This window comes from Schistocerca gregaria, chromosome 5, assembly GCF_023897955.1.
Source record: "Schistocerca gregaria isolate iqSchGreg1 chromosome 5, iqSchGreg1.2, whole genome shotgun sequence".
In the NCBI taxonomy this organism is placed as follows: domain Eukaryota; kingdom Metazoa; phylum Arthropoda; class Insecta; order Orthoptera; family Acrididae; genus Schistocerca; species Schistocerca gregaria.
Window position 1 is genome coordinate 76,258,174 of NC_064924.1, and position 23,605 is coordinate 76,281,778.

The 23,605-nt window shown below is 43.2% G+C and overlaps 2 protein-coding genes across 3 annotated transcripts in view; one reads left to right on the forward strand and one right to left on the reverse strand.

Annotated features, from left to right (window-relative positions):
- Positions 1 to 14,824, forward strand: part of LOC126272929 (UDP-glucosyltransferase 2-like) — a 72,219-nt gene extending 57,395 nt beyond the window's left edge. The window contains exons 6-7 of one of the 2 annotated variants that reach the window (XM_049976224.1): positions 7,040 to 7,259; positions 13,898 to 14,539. In XM_049976224.1, the coding sequence (XP_049832181.1) occupies positions 7,040 to 7,259; positions 13,898 to 14,198 (521 nt within the window). In that variant the 3' untranslated portion in view covers positions 14,199 to 14,539. Of the gene's footprint in view, positions 1 to 7,039; positions 7,260 to 13,897 lie in introns of both variants that reach the window. The other variant, XM_049976225.1, reaches the window with a different exon arrangement.
- The window catches only part of LOC126272930 (lachesin-like), a 2,822,604-nt gene that overhangs the window by 640,694 nt on the left and 2,158,305 nt on the right, over positions 1 to 23,605 (reverse strand). The window lies entirely within an intron of this gene.

The window sequence follows — 23,605 nt, forward strand, 5'->3', positions numbered from 1 at the left end:
GTTGCTTTTGGCGCGCAAGAAGAGTCAACAAACTTGCGGAGACTGCTTAACTCGCTACTCCCAGCTGCTCTCTGCTTCCTGCACGGAAGAAAAGTCACTTGTACAGGTTGTCTCACCATACTTATTACAGGCGTGTAGGGGATGTAGAGGGTACGTAGTAAGTAATGTCCTGATACACCGACTGGACGTAAAGTCAGAAGATCGGATCACTTTCAAATGTCCCACTTCGTAGTACAGTAGGTAATGGTAGAGCAACAAAGTGCATTTCTCGAAAACATTTCTAGGAACACCTCTGTCCATCACATAGCATGTGGATATAATTAAAGTGCAGCTATTCACGAAGTGTGAATTATCGTACGGCAGCAAAACGTAGTAAGTATGCTAATACGGTAATGCGGAACCGATTTACGCCAGGAAAAATAATTTTGACCACCAGGTGCAAATCTGGCGCTGTGAGTGCGAGGAAGACGCCTAGAAATGTTTTTGTTTGTAATGGATTACGAACCCGATGTGGGCAGATAAGGCCCAATAAGAGAGAAAAGAATAACGTCGATTTTATTATTGACCATCGCTTGCACAGTTTGTTCAACATGAGCACTGGAAACGTCGACGAGATGTTACATCCGTAAAACGACGTCATCAACAGCTGCTTGCCGCAGCTCCGATAGAATCCGAGCAACGTGTTCCTGGCGTTCAGGTCAGGTAGAGACTAAACGCGTCCCCGGTAAACGCATAGTTTTAGATATCTACAGAGCCAGAAGTCACGTCGCTGCAGATCAAATGATCTTGCAGATCATGTATCTGGAAACCATCTGGGGATAGCACGTTCACGGAAGGCTGCATGAAATAGATCTTTCACTAGGTGAACGACATGAGGTGTTCCCCTATCTTGAATGAAAACTGTGGTTTCCACACAGTTGCGCTTTTCAAAAGCACCTCACTGGCCGTCTGGGTGTATTTTCTTCAATGAAGAACGAGCGGAGAGTAAAGCTACTTGTGAATCCACACCACAGAGTCATAAACGACGAGTGCAGTGGCTCTTTGTGGACAACACTCTGTTTAATAGCACCCAAAATCAGCCGTTCTTTGTATTGACTGAACCCTGCAGTGTAAAAATGCCACGTCCTTCCATACAATATTGGCCGGCCACACATCATCAACTTTGATCCGTTTTCAGAAAATTCAGAACGTTGCTGCGGGTCGTTAGGTTTCGGCTACTGTACCATCTGGATCTTGTACGGGTAGCATTGTAAAATAGACCGTAAAACGTCCATAGTGTTGTCCATGGGATAGGCAGTTCTGGTGACGCTCCACGAGCACTGGTACTACACGGGGCAGGTGCTGTACGGTGAGGTACAGCAAGAGCAACCTCATTACTAACTTCTACCGTGATAGGACGCCTTCTCCTTCCAGGTGACACATCAATCTCACCCTTGTTTCCGAATTTTATTATCATCCTCTTTAAACCATTTAATGACATCGGGCCTTTCCTGAGACGTTTCTGTCGGTGTACTCTCTCAGTGAAGCACTGGATAGTAGCTGCCGTTCACACAAAACATTTTCACTAACAGTGCAGGGTCTGTCTTTTCGATAGCCATACTTCTTACTTACTTTATGGCTTGTCAAATGACAGCGCGGATGTCATACTGACATACAAAATGTGTACAGCGCCACGCCTGCACACATTTGGAAGTAAATTATATTATTATATTCAAGTGTAAATCGGTTCCGCATTAAAGCAGTAACACATCTCTCACGTTTCGCTGCCATGCGACAGCAACAGCCAATTCTGGACCTCACTGAGTAGTTGTAGTTTAATTGTAAGCACGCAATATCTGATGGATTGGAGCCATCCCAAAAATTTTTCGACACAAGCGCTTTGCAGCTCTACCATTACGGAGCGTACCGTGAAGCAGCAGATTTGAAAGATATCCGCTATGTAAACTCATTTTACGCTGCTGACAGAAGTCGAAGCATTGAATCATACTTGTCAAGCGATGAAGATGTCTGCAGCCGTGCATTGCACTGCTCTGACAGTGCTATAACGAAGTGATTTCGAGGAAAAATAAGGCAGAATATAGCACTTTTGTGCAGAGAACATAGTGGTGATTGAACTAACAACATGAACTAAAGCCGTCTCTTTTTGACGTAAGGAGCAAACGTGATACAGCATTAAGTGAAACATGAGGTACATTAAAGGACTGTAGACAGCAGTCAACAGGAGAGGAAATTAAAAACGAAATATAAGCTCTGCGTTCACATCACTGCCGAGAAAGGTGTGTCGTTCAGGCCTCGAAGAGGTGTGGCGCTGAACGAAATTTGTTTACTGAAAGTGTAGTTTACTGACATATCTCGCTTCACCAATGGTATTGAGTCATAATAGTGGCTGATAACTTCTCCGAAAAAGTCATTCTTTTTCTCATCACGTTATCCTCCTTTGCTAACTTCTATTGCACACCATCCCGTAGGAGCCTACAATTATCCTTGCTCTTCCACAATTAACTTCGGAATGAGTGTGTACTCGTGTTCGGAAAGAATATATATCCGAATAAATGTCGAAAGTCCTGTCTTTTCCCGTCCACGCATCCACTTTTCAAACATAATTAAAGTTTTATGTGCGTATTGTCCATTGCCACAGCATATAATGCAGTGGACACAGAGAAAGAGAAAACTGTTGATCTCCGTGTATCACTCCGTAGCATGACTGGTTACTCTGCGTATTGCTACGAGGGCCTACTGCCGCGCGCTTCGTGCCGCGTCTAAACACATGGGACTTTCCCGTTCGCTTTAGTGTGCGCGTTCTTGTACGCTTTAACGAATGTATTCAGTGTAGCTTACCACTACCATACAACTGATACACATCGGTCCTGGAAGTCATTCCTCTCCTGGCAAGGAAGATGATGAATATCTTCGAGTTTTAACACAAATAAATGCGCGGAAAAATTCAAGAAAATTTTATACCAGTATAGCCTGACATAATTAAGAAAGCTTCTAGAGGTATCATTATCGGCAGTTACTAAACAGTGATATCGGCAGCTAATTTCAGGGGCCTCCGACATAAGTGTCGTCCAAGAAGGTTCTGGACGTTACAGTTTTGAGCCAACTATCGGGGAATGCCAGGTACACCGCAAGCTTTCGAGTCGTTTGAGTGAGTCAGTAGGTGTCTTGTGGCAAGTGTTTCATTCTAAAGATTTCATTGTTTAAAACTGATAGGAACAAATATCTGAGTTGAAACTTCCTGGCAGATTACAACTGTGTGCCCGACCGAGACTCGAACTCGGGACCTTTGCCTTTCGCGGGCAAGTGCTCTACCAACTGAGCTACCTAAGCACGACTCACGCCCCGTCCTCACAGCTTTACTTCTGCCAGTATCACGTCTCCTGGTAGAGCAAATGCCCGCGAAAGGCAAAGGTCCCGAGTTCGAGTATCGGTCGGGCACACAGTTTTAATCTGCCAGGAAGTTTCATGTCAGCGCACACTCCGCTGCAGAGTGAAAATCTCATTCTGTAAATATCTGAGTTGTTATAGTAAATGAAAATACATGAAAATAATTTTGTGAAGCCCATTGTGAAGGATCATGAGTTACGAATTGTTTGAAGATCGCAGAATGATATGAGCATGACAGCCATTAGAAGGACATGGGAAACCTAATTTCTTAGACGACAGACTGCGAAAGTTGGATATCAGATGTAGTTTCGAACAATTACAGGGAAGTAACTAAATAGCTCAAATGTTCTTTATGTGAACTAGATGAAAGTAACTGACTTTTCGGGCTGATTAGGATGAGTGACTTTGGACAGAAAGTGACTAATGAGTTCCCTACAAGTATCCTGTCCAATGTACAGGCTAACTTAAGCACACACTTCAGTTCAAAGGCCAGCTTGGTACATCTAAGGTACCAAACCCCTTTTACTCGTCAAAGTACCACAAAACAGAGTGAGCATTAATATTCAAAAATACATCGGGGTAGGGGGGAGGGCGGTTACAAGCTGTAACTGTGTGATGCATCAAACAAGGGTTTTTGGTGACCACGTGGGAGGGTAAAGTGTAACGGGTTAAGAAATATTCATTCTACAGTTTCTCCAGACGGATTACTTGACTGAACAGTCCACGGATATGTTGCCAGGTCATAGATTTCATCGGGCACAATTTTTCGAAGTCAGACTGGTCGCTGTTGCCAGGTGTGCTGACGAACTGGGCACTTGGCCGACTTATAGTGGTTGGACAACACAATGGAATCGCCAAAAGCATAACACATTACCAACATAATGACTCGCCGCAATAGTGCAAATACACAAGGGGTCCACAAACGTGGGAACACTAGGAATACAACACATTACCGTGCCTGGTACGGTGTAGGAAAACCGTTGGAGTGCAAAACAGCTGCCAGTAGTCTAGGAGTGGACAATCTTACACCATTCTTCCTGCAAGAGTGTGGCAAGTTCAGCTAACGATCATAGACATGGATAGTGATTACATAACTTTCTCTCCAAAGCCACGAAGGGCCAGTCATATTGAGACCTGGTGACTGTAGTGTCCAGGGGAGATGCGATAAATCATCCTCGTACTCACAAAACCAGTCCTGGACGATATGAGCTGTGTGAACAGGGGCCCTGTAGTCTTGGAATACACTATCATCACTGAGGAACAAACGTTGAACTATGCGATGGAAATGCTGAGCCAAAATGGTCACATAGCATGTGGTAGTAGTGCCACTTTACAGAGCAACCAAGGGGCCCATGAAACACCACAATCCGGCAGCCCAAATTATCATCCAACCCCAGCTGTGTTTCACACTTGTACCCTAAACTGACAAGAAGTGTGAAACAAGACACATCCGATCAAATAACGTTGTTCCATTGCTCCACAGACCAGGTTATATGGCATCGGCACCACGCTTTGACGTACGGACATTTGCGTCACTGATTAGCGGTTTTGGAATTCCAGTTCGCCCTCCAATTCCCGGATTATGGAGAATCCTTCGTGTTCTTTTGGCGTTGTGTTCGTGAATGCTACATTCACTTCGGCAAAGACGTTAGCAGCTGTTGCCTCTTATTTTTCGTCCCAATCCTCTTCAATGACCGTCCATCGCCATTGCTCTAAAGACACCCTCATCAGCATATGCACTGTGACAACCTATGTTTTCCGCTTTGCCTGTATGCGATATAAATCTTCGGTGCCACTTGAAACACCAAACATCTCTGATCCGTTGGTTACGAAAGCATCCAGCATACGAGCACCAAGAAGTTGCCCACACTCGCATGACTGACTCTTGCGAAATGTTGAGGACATTGCAGAGGTACCATTTATGGTGATATACAACAGCGCAACCTGCAGGCTTAGCTAGTACCTGTATTTATGTTCAAGCATGCATTTCTCGCGTTGTTTCCGCATTTTTCTCCAACCCCTGTACATGGTGTAACAGGTATAAGTGCAGATAGTGCAGATATTTTTATACGTGGTACCTTAATGGGTACACGCATCGGTGTGTTGGTCGTTTTTTCTGTGCCTTGAACAGTCTTTCGACAAACACGCCATAATCCTTAGGACCTATTTTTTTTCTGCATGGCCTTAACTGCACCACTAAGTAGACTATGCCTGTCAGTATAGACTGACACGTTCGCAATTCAACACCTGACTTGCCGCCCAGAAGAAAATTACCTTTAATGGGTTGCTCTTGCCACGTGTAATTGGAGGTACTGACCAACCTAAACGCTGACGAGTTGTAATACGATCTGTGCTTTTTAAGTAAGTACCGTTTTGAAATAGAAAAAGACGCGATAAGATATCATAATTTTATTTTTACATGAAAGCCTGTACCTTAATCTACGCACTGACGCAATTACAGTCTGATTCTTCCTTGTTTACGATGCCTCCGATAATCGCGAGTCCCGCCGACTGTGAAGTACGGGCTGTTATAAGATTTCTTAGTGCTAAAGGCCTAAAAGCAATCGATATTCATCGTGAGATCTGTGCAGTTTACGGAGAAAGCATTATGAGCGATGGAATGGTAAGAAAGTGAGTGAGACCATTTAAAGATGGCCGCACAAATGTCCATGATGAACAACGGAGTGGGCATCCTTCAGTTGTTAATGAAAGTTTGGTGGAGGAAGTGCACAATGAGGTGAGGGAAAACAGACGCTTTACGATTTCCTCCTTGCGGGATGAATTTAATAATGTTTCTCGTATTGTTTTTATGGCATTGTGACCGAGCACTTGAATTACAGAAAATTTTGGACACGTTGGGTACCGAAAATGTTGACGGATGCGCACAAAACCAAACGTTTAGACTGTGCATTGACTTTCCTTGAGCGGTACCACAACGATGGTGATGATTTATTAAGCCAAACTGTTACGGGCGATGAACCATGGGTAGCCTACGTCACACCAGAATCAAAGAAACTGTCCATGGAAGTTGAGCGAGAGCAACGTTTTGCTGCAAGACAATGCCCGTCCGTATGTGGCGAACCAGACCAAAGATCTCATCACATATTTTCGATGGGAAACTGTAGATCATCCTCCGTACAGCCCCGATCTTACGCCCAGTGACTACCATGTGTTCTTGCCAATGAAGAAACACCTGGGCGGTCAGCGTCTTCAAGACGATGACGAAGTCAAAACAGTGGTGACGCAGTGGTTAACAAGTCAGGCGGCAGACTTCTATGAGGAGGGTATTCAAAAACTGGTACAACGTTATGACAAGTGCCTCAATATTGACTGAAATTATGTAGAAAAGTAGATTAAGGTACAGGCTTTCACGTAAAAATAAAATTATTGAGATATCTTAGCACGACGTTTTTTTAAATTTCAAAACGGTACTTACTTAAAAAAAACACGCCTCGTAGCTATAATTATCAGTCTGTAAATGACGTAAATGCTGACGTAATGTTGTTTGGTACACCGAACTCAGTCACCAGTATGAATATCTGTATTTAAACTCGTTATACCCTGTATCACCTCACTGGCTAACGTGGCAGTACACTCACAGACTTCGATCAGGAAATAACGTGAGTGTCCTCAATCCGTTTTTGTTGCGCAGATCACCCAAACGTGCGGCTATTCATAACGCACTCTGGCCTGATGGGGACCCAGGAGGCGCTGTGGGCAGGGGTGCCGATGCTGTGCATGCCCATGTTTGGCGACCAGTTCCTCAACGCCCTCAAGGTGGAGTCCCTGGGAGCCGGCATCAAGCTCGAGTACAAGGACATCACGCAGCAGTCGCTGAGCAGCGCCATGGACGCCCTCCTCAACGATCCGAGGTGAGGAACGCACACAGGAAAGGTGGACAGTGCAGGCTGCAACCTATTGTCCAGAGTGTTTTAAAACCGTAATGCATTATTTTCGTGTATAACTATTATGTCGCTATGGATATTTGGACTAAAATTTAGTTTTCTATTATATCCTTCGTTACTGCACAGTCTTGGTTGTGTATCCATTTTTAGCTGTATGCTGCAACACAGGGAACGTACCTGTTTGGTTACAGTCAAAAATACACGGTGGTCATAGATTTTAAAAATGCCACGGCATGGCGATGTACAACTGTACCGTAGCGAGGGCTGCAAAATAAGAGGATATTTTAATCGCAGTTACCACAGCTAGAGCGGAAAATTTATATTGCTTGGTGACCCCGCAGCAAACAAAGCACAGCGTTATCCATGAGCACCTACGGAGGTACAAAGACGATGGTCGGACAACTGCAGGATATAGAGAAAATGACGTATAGCAGTATTGAGTTGTAACACGCGCGATGCCATGGCTGCAGAGCGCACGACAAAGGGGCAATAACATCGTAACGTGTAGACAAAACACCCGCTAATTAAGATCTAATCGTATTGCTTCTTGTGCCTAGATAGGAAACCCTACGAACAGACATCCAAACCTTTCTGCTGTCACGCCTTCCCACGCAGTTCCTTTCAACAACATCAGTTAACTGTTCACGTGTGCTGCCATCTGCCACGACACAACTACTGTTCATATTAAGCACCTGCAACGTGAGTTAAAAACTTGGGAAAATGCTCTGTGCACTGACATGTGACTGTTTTCTGCATGTCTCGTACTTTCCACGCAGCCTTCTTCTGAAACCAGTCCCAGAGATACTTACGAACAGCTATGTGTGTACTATCAACTTTCTGTATCATAAAACAGCCAAGAGTTTTCAAAGCTGTCATTATTTGACAAAACATCAATAAGAAACCTGTTTACAGTCAACATAGAGTCTACGACAGGTAATCTTTTAGCGTCGCGAGCCGTATAGAACGTTGTTTGATTTTTGCGTTTACTTTATTTTCCTCTACATGAAAAATATGCTGAGATTTTCAAACTAGTTTGTTTCTTGCGCATCCTTAGTGACTATGGTACTACTAATTCGAAGTAATGATAAGTGTTGTTTTGTGGTATATCACCAAAACTGTGATCGTTATATTTCCCATGCATGCTGTTGCCTATCAACAACTTTCTTTTCCTACGAACCTCTACACTATATCTACGTTTCTAGCAATCTCCTTGTAAGACTTACTTCGTAAACTAACATCGTAAATTACTGCTTATCGTTGTTTATTGAAGGGCGACAGACGGTACGTACACAATTTTTACAGAAACAATGCCGTAATTCAAACTGTAGAACCTAGACTGAAAAATTAGTTGCTTATCGTTTTACCACAATTGTACGCAACGGCACACATACTTTTCTCCTTTTCAGACAGACAGTGGTCGCTGAAACTCACCAGACCTTCGGAGGTTTCGTTCGACATTGTCATAGTATAAGGAACCCCATTGTTGTTAGATTCCGTCATCAGAGGGGTGTGTTGGCTCAAATGGCTCTGAGCACTATGGGACTTAACTTCCGAGGTCATCAGTCCCCTAGGACTTAGAACTTCTTAAACCTAACTAACCTAGGGACATCACACACATCCATGCCCGAGGCAGGATTCGAACCTACGACCGCAGCGGTCGCGCGGTTCCAGACTGTAGCGCCTAGAACCGCTCGGCCACTCCGGCCGGCAGAGGGGTGTGTTCGCAGTGATCGAACGTTTAACGATGTTATGTATTTCTATACAACTAGAATGAAGTACTTTTTAATTTGCTTGTAATCTGTCGTCATTTAGTACCATAATACTACCTCATTACGTCATTTTTTTTAAATATTTTATGAAAGCTTTGCGTGGTCGTTTTAATTTTGTTAACAGCATGGAATACTGATTCTGATGTATCGGCTGTGGCCAGCAGTCCCTTGTTCGTAACAGTTGTCTTGACGTTCACGAGTTCTTCTTCTGAATAACCATTCTCAGTATTCCCCAAACCAGACCCAATGCTATCACTGTTCCCGTGTTTGCCCTCTCTGTCTGCTGCAGTATTGTCAGAAGCAAACAGTAAGCTCAGTAGCTCTTCTAAACAGCATCCCATAGGAACACACCGGTTGCCTCTTTACCTGTGGTTACTCTTACTTTAGGTACCTGGGCTATGCACGGCTCTGTTTCCAAAGAATAGCTCGATGTAGTCAAAGGGTCGAGACGCGCACGTTGTCCTTCATGCCCCGCAGCTGATTCGGTGTAAATAATAACCTGTAGTAGTGATCCTGCAGTCAAATAGTCTATGCATCGACTAGAATTGCGAATTAATAAAATACACGAAACTACAAAGTAAATTATGAATAATTTAATAACAACTGTTCTATTTTAACGTCTGTAACTAAGGTAGAGACAGAGAACTATGTTGAATAATGTTTATTCGAGAAAGGACATCTCAAATAAACTGGAAGTGATCCTACGATATTCAGTTAAAATACAGACAGAAAATACAATTAACAAATGCAGTGAAGTTACATTGAGAGCGTTACGAGAATGGTAGCGAAATTCCCAAACTAAATAGTCATCAAAGATACGCGGAAACTAAGTTCATTTCGTAGTCACAATATATGAAATATTCACCAGCTCAAATCAGTTCAGGGTTCAACATGAGGCTTGCCCAAATTAACACATGTGAGATGTGAGTAGAAACTTCCACCCTGTCTATCCGCAATTCTATAAACAAGCGAAAAAATGAATCCTGCTCAAGAACACATACAGACACCTCAAAATACAAATCCCTTGACAAACTGAAGTACGATAGGGGCCGTTCACTGCGAACAGTCTATGAGCCTCTCTATCAGAAATCACACGTACCACAGGTAGGTCTGCCCTCTTCCAGACCGAACATCGTGTCAAGAGTCGCTCCCTAGAAGTCTTCATTCGAAAAGCCGCAGTTTCCACTTGACTTGCATCTGCTGTTCCACTGGCGGAAGGCAGTATAACCGAAAATAAATGGTTCAAATGGCTCTGAGCACTATCGGACTTAACTTCTCAGGTCATCAGTCCCCTAGAACTTAGAACTACTTAAACCTATCTAACCTAAGGAAATCACACACATCCATGCCCGAGGCAGGATTCGAACCTGCGACCGTAGCGGTCGCTCGGTTCCAGACTGAATCGCTCGGCCACACCGGCCGGCAGTAACTTCTGTAATTCTAAAGATACTGAAGTACTGTTTTGTATCTGGATGCGCCTCTTTTTTCTGAGATCGCAAATGTATTCAAATTTGCTTTAATACTTGCTGTGAATCACACTGAAGCGCCAAAGAAACTGGTATAGGCATGCGTATTCAAATACGGAGATATGTAAACAAGCAGAAAACGCTGCGGTCGGCAACGCCTATGTAAGACAACAGGTGTCTGGCGCAGTTGTTAGATCAGTTACAGCTGCTAGAATGGCAGTTTATCCATATTGAACCGAGTTTGAACGTGGTATTATAATCGGCCCACCAGCGATGGGATACAGAATCTCCGAGGTAGCGATCAACTCGGGATTTTCCCGTATCACTATTTCACAAGTGTCCCGTGGATATCAGGTATCCGGTAAAACATCAATCTCCATCATCGCTGCGGCCGGTATAAGATTCTGGAGGAACGGGACCAACGACGACTGAACAGAATCGTTCAACGTGACAGAAGAGCAACTCTTCTGCAAATTACTGCAGATTTCAATACTTGGGCATCAACAAGTGTCAGCTTGCGAACCATTAAACGCTTGATGACTGCACGACACAAAGCCTTACGCTTCGCATGGGCTAGTCAACACCGAAATTGGAATGTTGATGACTGGAAACAAGTTGCCTCGTGGGACGAGTCTCGTTTCAAATCGTATCGAGCGGATGGACGTTAACGGGTATGGAGAAAACCTCATGAATCTTTGGACCCTGCATGTCAGCAGGGTAACGTCCAAGCTGATGGAGACTCTGCCATAGTGTAGGGCGTGTGCAGTTGGAATGACATGGGACTCGTGGTACGTCTAGACACTTCTCTGACAGGTGGCACGTACGTAAGCATCCTGTCTGGTCACCTGCATTCATTCATGTCCATTGTGCATTACGACGGACTTGGGCAATTCTAACAGGACAATGCGACGCCCCACACATCCAGAGTGGCTCCAGGAACACCTGGGTTTAAACACTTCCACTGACCACGAAACTCCCCAGACATGAATGTTATTGAGCATATCTGGAATGTCTTGCAACGTGCTGTTCAGAAGAGATCTCCATCCCCCTCGTACTGATACTGATTTATGGGCAGTGCTGCAGGATTCATGGTGTCAGTTCCATCCAGCACTACTTCAGACATTAGTCGAGTCCATGCCACGTTGTGTTGCGGCACTTCTACGTGCTCGTAGAGGCCCAACACGATATTAGGCAGGTGTACCAGTTTCTTTGCTCTTCAATGCATTATAGATCCTCGAAGAGTTATAAGAAGCTGTCTTTAAGCTTGTCTGGTACTCCTTCCTTTCTTGGAGCGTCTCCTGCATAAACGCCACTCAAGTAACAGCCGTCAAAATCCCCCGTACTGGGATGTTCCACATTTCCGGCCACACTGCTCGTCTCTGCAGCTGGCGAGCCAGAAACGGTCACGTAGCCGGATTGGCCGAGGCGTCCCCCAACCCACTGGTGTTCAGCCGTGTCACGAATTTACCTTACCTTGCACCAGTTCTAAATTGGTAGCTTGCATACGCATAATGTTATAGGCTTCGGAGCAAACGAACCATTAGACAGCTGAAACGCCTATCTTCCTTAAATTACAAATTAACTGTCATTATGAAGATTAGCATCTCCAAACCGAAAGTTATGTTAGTAGGAAAGAAATATAAACGGATTGAGTGCCAAATAGGAGGAACAAAGTTAGAACACGTGGACAGTTGCAAGTACTTAGGATGCATATTCTCACAGGATGGCAACATAGTGAAAGAATTGGAAGCGAGGTGTAGCAAAAGCTAATGCATTAGCGCTCAGCTACGATCTACTCTCTTCTGCAAGAAGGAAGTCAGTACCAAGACTAAGTTATCTGTGCACCGTTCAATCTTTCGACCAACTTTGTTGTATGGCAGCGAAAGCTGGGTGGATTCAGGTTACCTTATCAACAAGGTTGAGGTTACGGATATGAAACTAGCTAGGATGATTGCAGGTACTAGTAGATGGGAACAATGGCAGGAGGGTGTCCACAATGAGGAAATCGAAGAAAAACTGGGAATGAACTCTATAGATGTAGCAGTCAGGGCGAACAGGCTTAGATGGTGGGGTCATATTACAAGCGTGGGAGAAGCAAGGTTAACCAAGGGACTCATGGGTTCAGCAGTAGAGGGTAGGAGGAGTCGGGGCAGACCAAGGAGAAGTTACCTGGATTCGGTTAAGAAAGATTTTGAAGTAATAGGTTTAACATCAGACGAGGCACCAATGTTAGCATTGAATAGGGGATCGTGGAGGAATTTTTTAAGGGGGCTATGCTCCAGACTGAACGCTGAAAGACATAATCAGTCTTAAATGATGATGATGATGATGATGATGGATATCAGACTCCTGCAAAACACTGAATTACGTTCGAGAATACATTTATTGTCAAGTGACATCAAGCATAACTTTCAATTCTCCATTGCCTGATATTAGTGGTAATTCGTCTCTTTTTTTCTAAAAGAGAGAGAATTTTGAACACGTAATAATAATAATGGCGTGTGACGAGGGCCTCCCGTCGGGTAGACCGTTCGCCTGGTGTAAGTCTTTCGATTTGACGCCACTTCGGAGACTTGCGCGTCCATGAGGATGAAACGAGGATGATTAGGACAACACAACACCCAGACGCTGAGTGGCGAAAATCTCCGACCCAGCCGGGAATCGAACCCGGGCCCTTAGGATTGAGTCTGTCGCACTGACCACTTTTTTTTCTAAATCTCTTTTTGTTCGCTTTCGTTCGTTCCATATGCTCGGGGAGGACGTCGTAAGACACCCGTTTAAGTTCGTTGTTGCTCCATTTACCCAGTTCTTTTATTACAGAGGGCTGCTAATCCTCTGACGGAACACGCTGAGCTACCGTGCCGGCAGACCACTCAGCTACCGGGGGCGGACGACACGTACTGCAAGTAGTCGTAGTACAATAATTGCGATAAATGTGCATAGCTTGTTGGTATACCGGCAATCAGCATCTCTATGGATGTTAAAATGGCGTCAAAGAGTACGTAGCCAGATGCATTAAAACGTCCGTTTCAATCCATTGGTCACGAACTGTCACTGTTGACTACAAAAGCAACAATTGTATTGCGAAGAGATCTTGAGAAGCACATGCTGATAATTCACATTACGTGAAAACTATTGGAATGTGGTTCGACTAGCTTTTCGCTATCTGTGCGAGTAAACATGTACTAGCTCTGATCAAAGGAATGATTCTAAATGCTAGAAAAATTCGGGATGGTGGGGAGGGGGGTGTATTTTTAAATACAAGTGTCATATTGCCTCTTTGGAAAAAGACGTTCATGAAATTTATGCAGTCTTCTTAGTACATCCCTACATTCCTGAACGTTAGCAACAATGCAGTATTTGTTGACAGGTACCGCGAGCGCGCCAAACACCTGTCTGCACTGTTCCGGGACCGCCCCCGTCCGCCGCTGGAGGAGGCGGTGTACTGGGTGGAGTACGTCATCAGGCACCGGGGGGCGCCGCACCTCAGGTCCGCCGCGCTGGACCTGGCCTGGTACCAGTACCTGCTCATAGATGTCGCTGCCTTCGTGATAGCGGCTGCGTCGGCTGTTACCGTCTTAACGTACTTGGTGGTGTGCAAGGTTCTGAGGCTCTTCAAGATCGAAAAGAGCTCAAAGGACGCGAAGAGGATGGAAAAGAAGATGAAGTGAGTTCGCTGGGCTACGTTTCAAAGTTTCTAACTGTGTTGACTAAGTGATATGGACTACACTGAGACTCTCTGTCACTGGAGAAACAAGACTTTAACTTGTTGGATTCCCTTAAATGAAACTTTTTCTTACAAAAATGAAGATTTCGTCAGCAGGAGTCACTGTTCCTTATTTACATTGAATGTAACAGTGTAGCAACAGTGTAAGAATTAATTTTCTTCGGCTTTAATAAGCGGGCAGCTATAGTGTCAAAGTACCTCTGCTGCATACTAGTGTAGTGCGAGAGCACTTATATCCGAGTTTTGCATCTTATTTCAATAATAAAACGTTTATGACGACCTCAGTGCCATTATCTCTTCACAGTGAATCGATAAGACTTCCATTAAGTCCATCCTTCCCCATGAGTTCCCATAATTTTCCTGACGCATGTGGCGCTCGCTGTGTTATTCAGTGGTTTGGTATTTAACTAATTTTTAAATGAAAATGATAATGTTATTGCATTACAGTGAGTAACTACAAAATAATTTTTTCTCCCGGCTAAAGATTTGGTCAAGCTGCTAAAGAAATCCAAGTAACGTTGTGTTAAAGTGTTGTCTGTAAGTTGCCATTAAATCACAGTTCATACAACAGAATCTACACAACTATTGATTATGATGGCAACAGTCATCTTCAGCAAAATGATCATTAAAACCACCGAATATCAGCCGCGCACAACTCTGACGTATGTTACCTGAAACAATATTCTTCGCAACTCGTGCGTAATTAATTTCGGCTCCAGACATCAGCAAGAAAAGTTTGTTATATGGATTGTGCTATGAGCACTGTTTTTAAAGAACCAATCTGATTCGAATTATTTTCATTAAAATGAGTTCGGGAGCACAGGTGCACATTTCTTTTTACACATTTTTATTACCTTCGGCATTTATGTCTGCAGAGTCGCGTAATTTGAATTTGTCGCTGAGATAATTGTTAACAATTACATTGTTAACAATTGACATAGACTTTCTATTGTTAGAGCAAATTTCCTTTCAACAGGATAAGTATTTGAATTAATGCTTATTAAACTTTACTTTTATATTGTGCACTATTTAGACTAATTTTCATCGAGCAAACCTTTGATACTTTCGTAAGAAACAAGTATAAAAATGCTATACAAATCGCTATCATCAATGGCTGCACTCCTTGTAGCGGAAAGAAATAACTAAGACAGATAATGCTTATTGAGAGAGGAATTAAAGTTACAAATAATTATTCGCTCATATTTATAATAATAATAAACTCAAGTAATATTTAACAAATAATTACAATTTCTTAACAGACTTCAGTTTGATATGCGTCTTGCGTCCGCAACCTACAAAAGCCAACCAAAAAAAGATAAAAACAAAGGAAGACGAAGCAAATCATAAAAGGAATTTACATTGATCATTGTCTTTGTATGATACGCATCGATATGTCCGATTACATCATACAATATTATATAAATAATTAATATTTACCATTGTTTTGTTTTATTTTACTGTTTTTCTACATATCGGATAGATAATGTTTGTAACTGTTAAAGGCATAATTTCCTCTCGTCGCACTGTAGCTAAAATTTATCTCGTGGATGTTACACGTATCGCAGTGGAACGAGAGTATTTAACGAAACTGATGGAACAAACAGTGGGGGTTACGGATAGCGAGTGGTTTTTATTTTAGTTCCTACGAGTTTCAATTGTATATATCAACATCACCTAGTGTCCAATACAACGACAGAAAACGATGCCAAAAATATGTGGTGTGTGGTGAGTTGTGAGGTTCATTACGATGTGTCATTTCAGTGTCAGTCTTGAATTCTGTCATTATCTTCTACATATTCTTTCCGCAGTGCTGTAGCTTAAGCATGGACTATGAATATTTTATATGCAGAAACATTTCGAAGAGGCTACAATTTTTCTAATGGTGTCAAAGCTAGCGAAAAAAGCAAAAACATGTCATCTGTATTCAAATGCATGGAATTTATATTCATATGGTTAACAGACGCTTAAGGAGCTTCTTCTTCTCCTTCTTTTACTACTACTACTAGTACTACCCTTGCAGCAATATTTAGACAAATGGTTCAAATGACTCTCAGCACTATGGGACTTAACTGCTGAGGTCATCAGTTCCCTAGAACTTAGAACTACTTAAACCTAACTAACCTAAGCACATCACACACATCCATGCCCGAGGCAGGACTCGAACCTGCGACCGTAGCGGTCGCGCGGATGCAGACTGAAGCGCCTAGAACCGTTCGGCCACACCGGCCGGCAATATTTAGTCCTCCCATAATTTTGCTTCTCTTCCAGTAATCTTTAACCTTATGGACTTTCTTCCCAAAATGTAATCTTGATTCCTCCGTTCGCAACAGATGGGGTATCCATATTTGCTTACGTTCTTCAGTCTTTTAGTTAACATGATTTATTTTCAATGCCTCTTTCATAACCTAACTTTGTGGACCTGGGTATGTCCATGGAGAATGGAAGTTAAGGAATGTAAATCTGTACAAGCATATGGCTGATACAAAATAATAAATGCTGTCGAGGCAATGCTAGAGGTGGTTTCTGACGTATGCTAGTGTAGTAGTTCCCGACATATTGCTTTGTAATATTAACGGAGGAAGAAATTTTCATCAGAATTTTGCCCTAAAAAAAAAGAAGAAATCGTGGAATATAATTCATTTGCCCCTTCATAAAACGACTGAAGAAGGCCATGTCATATCACTATCAGTCTGACCGAACTGTGAAAAAGTACATGATTTCCGTAGTATTATTATACCCAGCATGGACCATTGAAGTGGTTTTCAAAACTACAGGATCTTCTACATGCCGTAGCACCTCAGTAAAGAAAAGTGTATTTTCTAGATTAATTCCTGTACTACTGGACCCATCTGTATACAGGACGTAAAAAAGAAAAGTGGCCCAGGAAACATTTCATGTACGTTAAGACAGACACCTGAAACAGTATCCCGGAGACCAGGCCAGGACCGACTACGAGAGACATGAGAAAGCGTGGTCCGTTATTTGGCTGTAAGGACACGACGTTACCACCTTACTACTGCACTACAACTAGCATCCCCTCGTCGTGTTGTATCGAGGCAAACGGTGTACAGAAGGCTTCAGCAGAGTTGCCTTTATTGTTGGAGACCTGGCTTGTCTTCACAGAGGGGTGCATCAGGAGTGGAGGCTTTAACATACCATCTGGACTATCAAACGGTAGGCCAATGTTATTTTCACAGATGAGTCCCGATTTACTCTGGGGACTGATTCTAGACGGACTCGCATCTGGAGGGCACGTGGAGCGGGATTTGGGACACAAACATTGTGGATAGAGTTCGATATCGAGGACGATCCCCACAATGGTGTGGACGGGAATTATGTTGACCACTCGAACACCTCTTCATGAAATTGTACTGGGGAATCAGCAAGATATAACCGCTGTCAGGCATCGTGAGGAGATCTTGGATATCATGCGCGGTTGTTGCAAGATGCTGTGAGTCCAAACTTCGTAATGATGAACGATAATCCTCGACCTCATACAGCACGGATGGTTGATGTTTTCTCTGGAAATGGAAGATATTGCACGCATAGCGTGGCCTTATCGCTCTCCTGATTTGAATCCCATAGAGTATAAGAACCTTCAACATCGCAGCGCGTCAGCAATCGTTGGTTAATATATAAAAAAACTAGAAACCCTCCTCGATTGCGAAAAAAGCACCTAGTGTTAACCTAGGTTTCGGCTAAGATAACTACACCTTCTTCAGAACAATAAAACCCACAAGTGCCTAAGAAGACCTTTGTCAATGATTAAAAGAACACCATAGCTATACATTTTTATTTTTTCCTCCTTTTTTTCCTTTATAAATGTATAGCTTTGGTGCTCTTTTAATCATTGACAATGGTCTTCTTAGGCACTTGTGGGTTTTATTGTTCTGAAGAAGGTGTAGTTATCTACGCCGAAACCTAGGTTAACCTATAGAGTATGTCTGGGATGCACTAAGGAGACGGGCTGCATCGCGTCAGTATCCCCAAACCACTCTCCAAGATTTGCGATCAGCTCTGCAGGAAGAATGGGCGTTATAGCCTCAACATGAGACTGATGACGTCATTCACAGCATGCTCCGTCGTTGTCAAGCCAGTATTGCCGCCAGAGACGGTCACACCACATACTGAGCTCATTAAAGAATGTGTGTGCAAATCCGTTACGATGGAAAAAAACGGAGAACATTCTTGTCTACCGTTATGCACGTTGGAGTTTATTGCGTTCTGTATTCTTTACATTGTTTCAACTGTACTGTTACCTGTTTATCTGTTTTGTGGCATAATGAACGCAACCTTACAAAATTTCCGTTTGTTGCTTGAATTTTGGACAGTTTTCTCCGTTCCCAACTATAGGTCGGGGTGATAGAGCGGCTAAGATATTGCACTGGTATTCAGGAACCTTCAGTACACATTGCCGCAACCCATATTGAACTTATAGCTAGTTCCCTTAAACGAATATTTCGATGGTCCATTAGAAAATGTCTTCGCCAGCTTCATGTCTTATTCTCATACCATCTTTTCCGCAGTTTCAAATTACTTCGGCGCCTGTGGTACCATAAGCCTTAACCTTCTTCTCCGCGTTTTAGCGCAGTGATACTGGCGGCCACAGTGCTGAGAGATAAATCACCGAGTGACGACTGCTTTGGCATGTGAACTTCTCCTTAATGCAGGAAACTAGCGGTCGAGAGCTACACTGGTATATTATATCTACAGCTACACTCCACAAGCTGCGCTCTGAAGGGTGCTAACCAGCACTGTTACATGTTCCTTTCGCGAATGTTGCTTGGGAATAAAGGCTGTCGGAAAGCCTCCGTATATGCTTCAGTTTCTACAATGTCTGCCATCAATTTCGCAAGGTGTGTGGAGGAGGAAGTAATTTGTTACGTGTTCCTTTTTTGTTTGAACTCTCGGAATTCTCTGTGCGATGCACAAAGACATTGTTGCAGTGCCTGACGTTAGAGTTTGGAAATAATTTCTGTAATCCGCTCTCACTAAACGACCGTCTTCGCTATCCCCTCTAATAATCGTAATTCGTAAGGCTCCCAGACTTATGAGCAATACTAAAGAACTGAAAATAGATTCGTTTTCTGTGTGTTGGTTCCAATGGATCTGAGCACTATGGGACTTAACATCTATGGTCATAAGTCCCATATAACTTAAAACTACTTAAACCTAACTAACCAAAGGACATCACACAACACCCAGTCATCATTTCTGTGTGTCGATCGCTGTTTTTGATATCCCGGTCTGATCGATTACTGGCAGTGTCGCCAATTTAGATGTGAACGACTGTGTAATACGTTGAGGAAATAGAGCTTGCAAGATGGCAGCTCACAGTTTTCGAACTTTCTGCAGATGTGCCTCAGATTTAAAGGACTACCATTTTGAACATGTTCAAAAGACAGATTTGGTTACCATAAGATCTGTGAGCAGTACAAATGAAAATGTGTAACCGATGTTGACAGAACTAAAAAAGAAAACGGTTTTGCTTTTGCCTTAACATTTCTTCAGCACTGGTAAAGAGGCATGGGTGCAGTACGTCAAGGCTGAAAATACGGACCAGTCGAAACAGAGGCTGCACACTCATTTTCAAATGCGCTGGAGCTAATCCTTCATTTCATTTCCTGATTACTATTATTTCACAGAATAAAGCGCGGATTGTTAAAAGTGATCGATATTATCAACGCTGTCGCCTCTCTCCCCGAAGATGGAATCGGAAACAGTCGCCTCAGTTTCGATTTTTTTTTCGTGTATTTGCCTCAGCTTTCGTTACAGCATATCTTTCTCTCCTGCTTTTGGCGTACTCCTTTCTTGTTTTCAGGCTTGTCTTTTTCAGCGGTTAGTTACTGCTGGAGGCCTGGTCACTCAGGATTTTGTTGCTGGCGAATGGGTAGCGTGGCAAACCGGGGCACATTACGGTATGGCCGGTGGCTGGGCAATAACGTTTCCGTTTGAGGACCTTGCTGCACCTCATTTGCAACGCAGCTCGACTCTGATGCAACCATATAAGCACCGACTTGTGGCCGAGGGACTGGAGCGGCGCTTTTCGACGAGCGTGTGGTAAATGCGGAAACGTAAACTGTTACCAAATGCGTGCAAACAAAAACAACTTATTGTTACTCTTTTCTTGACTGCCGATGAAAAAATACTGTACGAAATACGTCGGAGAATGAAGAATGTGTATGGGACAGCACGTCTGTCGAAAACCGCAGCTGTGGTGCGGTGTGCGCGACCTGGGAATTAGGAGAAGTTACGCTAACTCAAGTGGGAGAGACTTTGCCACTCGCCCTATAGTGCTGAACTCTCCGCACGTGGTTAGCATGCCTTCGGTCACCACTTCACGGTCGACAATTCCTGCCGACGAGGTAGTGTAGCAGGCATTTACGGACTTCTTCATGCAGCAGGACACGGTGTATTGTCAAAGAGAGATCTTCAACCTGGTGCGGCATTGAGATGATTTCCTCACTAGCATACCGATTCTGAACTTTACGGCCTTCGAATGGAAATATTTTAAACGTCCTTTCTATTCTGGAATGTAGGGTATCATTTTCAAGGACTATATTGACTGCTTAATAATTATCTCCTGCTAATAAATATGTCACAAATTTTCTGTGTACGTCACAAAAATTTGGTAGGTATGTAGTCAATATCTGCGTAAATGTTGCAAATGTTCTATAACTGTGTGCACACTTATTTAGAGTCTGAAAATGATGTTTGTTAAAATTGTTGCTTAGTCCGAAGTGATGAAAAACAATTTATGACTAGCTGTTGTTAAACAACTGCATCATAATTAACAGTAGGAACATTTGTGATAGCTATGGTTTCCTTATGAATAGACTCGGACACCCGCCCTGTAGTCAAAGCTGTGTGTTTTACGACACCTTAGGCTTTTCCATTTTTATAGCAACAAAACTACACTCAAAGTAGACCTCTCTTTGATTTATAACAATGGTTGTTTCCAGGACGACAGCTTCGACTCATTTGATAGACCATCAATTTCGAAATCTTTCGATTGAACACAGTTTTCTAATTCGCATCAGAGTCGGCGGAAGGTGATCTGTATATCTAGAGGGCTGATTCGAGACAGGTCACAGGGGCTCGTTTACAATTTGCAGTTGTGGCATCCTGTAGTTCTCCCAGTAATCCCAAATTATTCAAGCAGACGATATCATACCATGAAATTATAGTTACAGTTTTTTAGTAGCGCAATGGAATTTTGACAACAGGTTCGCGAGAATAACGGGTGAGAATACTGTGACAACACAGGTTTTTTGCGGTACTTTTACAAAAGTCTGAAGGCCAACCCTTTCCTCTGCACGAAAGATCCCATACTGTCAATGGAACGAAGATAAGACTCAAAGCTTTTGGCTAGGAGATTTTTCTGCCTCCTCCTTACAGCCCGGACATGGCACCCAGCGGCCTTCATCTGTTCCCCAAGATGAAGGGCCAGGCTGACTACTCACAAGGGAAACTCCCCATCGCACCCCTCTTCAGATTTATTGGCAAGATAGCCCAGTGGATAGCCAGTCAAATACTGATCGCAGATCGAGCATCAAAAAAGGAAGAAGGTGTACTGAACTGAGAAAAAGAGCAAAATAAAAACAATGAACGCTCTAAGCTCAACAAGTGCAAAATCGAGCGAAAGATAACGCCCACGGCGTTGTTTTTAAGTGGTCACGGTATTGGATTGCGAAGTAGACGAGCCAGAATCGACACTCTAACCTGCCTATTGCTTTTATTTACTTACATTTTTCGCAACATTATGAATTTTCCGTCTGGTCATTGAAATGTCTGTTCTCTTTCTGTAGTCTCGGCAGTTGATATACTTACCAAGCGTGCAAGTTAGGTGAGTCGATAAGAGATTCCCATCATATGACACAGGTACTGTCACTAATGCCGTGTATGACACAGACGTGTTTTCCAGTGAAGGATTCGGTTGACTTGTTGTCTTGTCATCAAATCCTTGCTGTTGCAAACGGACGTTACACCACTAAACAGACAGAAATTTGAATGCAGCGAAAAAGAAATAAAAATAATTTGCACTAGGGAACTTTCAACACCTGTTTGGAAGTCCAACACCATGACCACTTTTTTGCATTCTGTTCGTTATTGTTCGTTGTGCGTGGTCGTAGCGGACGTCACATTGTTGATACCTTCACTCAGCTGTTTTTTTATTAAAGAGACTAGCCAGCTCTCTGGCCGACGCTGTTGCTCTCCCTGCCTGCTCTATGTTGGGTGCACGATTGGCGCTTACGCCGTTCACTGTTTCAATTTTTCTCTTTTTTCACAGTTCTTCCTGTTTTCGTGCTTCATCAGTGTTCAGTTTTTGACGTGCTGTCCACTTTGCCGTCTTACCACAAAATCTGTTTGTGTGTGTGGGGGGGGGGGGGGGGGGCGTGAGTTGGGGGTTTCCTTTGTTACCAGTTCACAACCGACCGGCGACGAGTTCCCGATGGCACCACTCTTTGATGAACGGATGAAATACTACTGTCAGCGTAACATAAATGTCTGAAAATGAGTGCCGGCGTCAGTGGCCGAGCGGTTCAGTCTGGGACCGCACGACTGCTACGGTCGCAGGTTCGAACCCTGCCTCGGGCATGGATGTGTGTGATGTCCTTAGGTTAGTTAGGTTTAAGTAGTTCTAAGTTTTAGGGGACTGATGACTTCAGATGTTAAGTCCCATAGTGCTCAGAGCCATTTGAAAATGAGTGGCATCTTTGTGAAGAAGTATTGTCAGAAAGTAAGTACGGGCTGGACCTAAAAAAAATATTTTTTTCTAATAGCCAATAGGATGTTAATGACGAATAACCCCCGCATATATATTTATTTACTGTTTATTCAGCCTGACCAGATCAGGACTTTAAGTCCCTCTGTTACATGTGACTAGGGACAGCGCATACTACTGACACTAACAACAACAACAACAACAACAACAATAATAATAATAATAATAATAATAATAATAGGTTAGATTACCACATTTCTACCCATATTTAGTACTATCAGAAGCGGAAGAGATAGAGGAAGTTGAGAAGATTGCAACGACAGTAAGAATATCTTTTAGAAAACGAAATAGGTAGAGAAATGTGCAACAAGGGGAAAGGAGAAGTTGTGGGGGAGCGGGACTATCGAGAATAAGCTGCACGGAGTGCAGGAGAGATGCCTCTTGTGATAGAAGGTGGACCTACAGCTGTCTCTTGATATTTGGAAAGAATGTAACTTCTTTGATATTTTGAGAAAGACTGTCCCACTGTCGAGTTCCTGTCACAGACAATGATTTGCCGAATATGTGATGGTAGAGAGAGAATTTTACTTTGTTTAGAAATAGTATTTTTCCTGCTGTTCAGATAG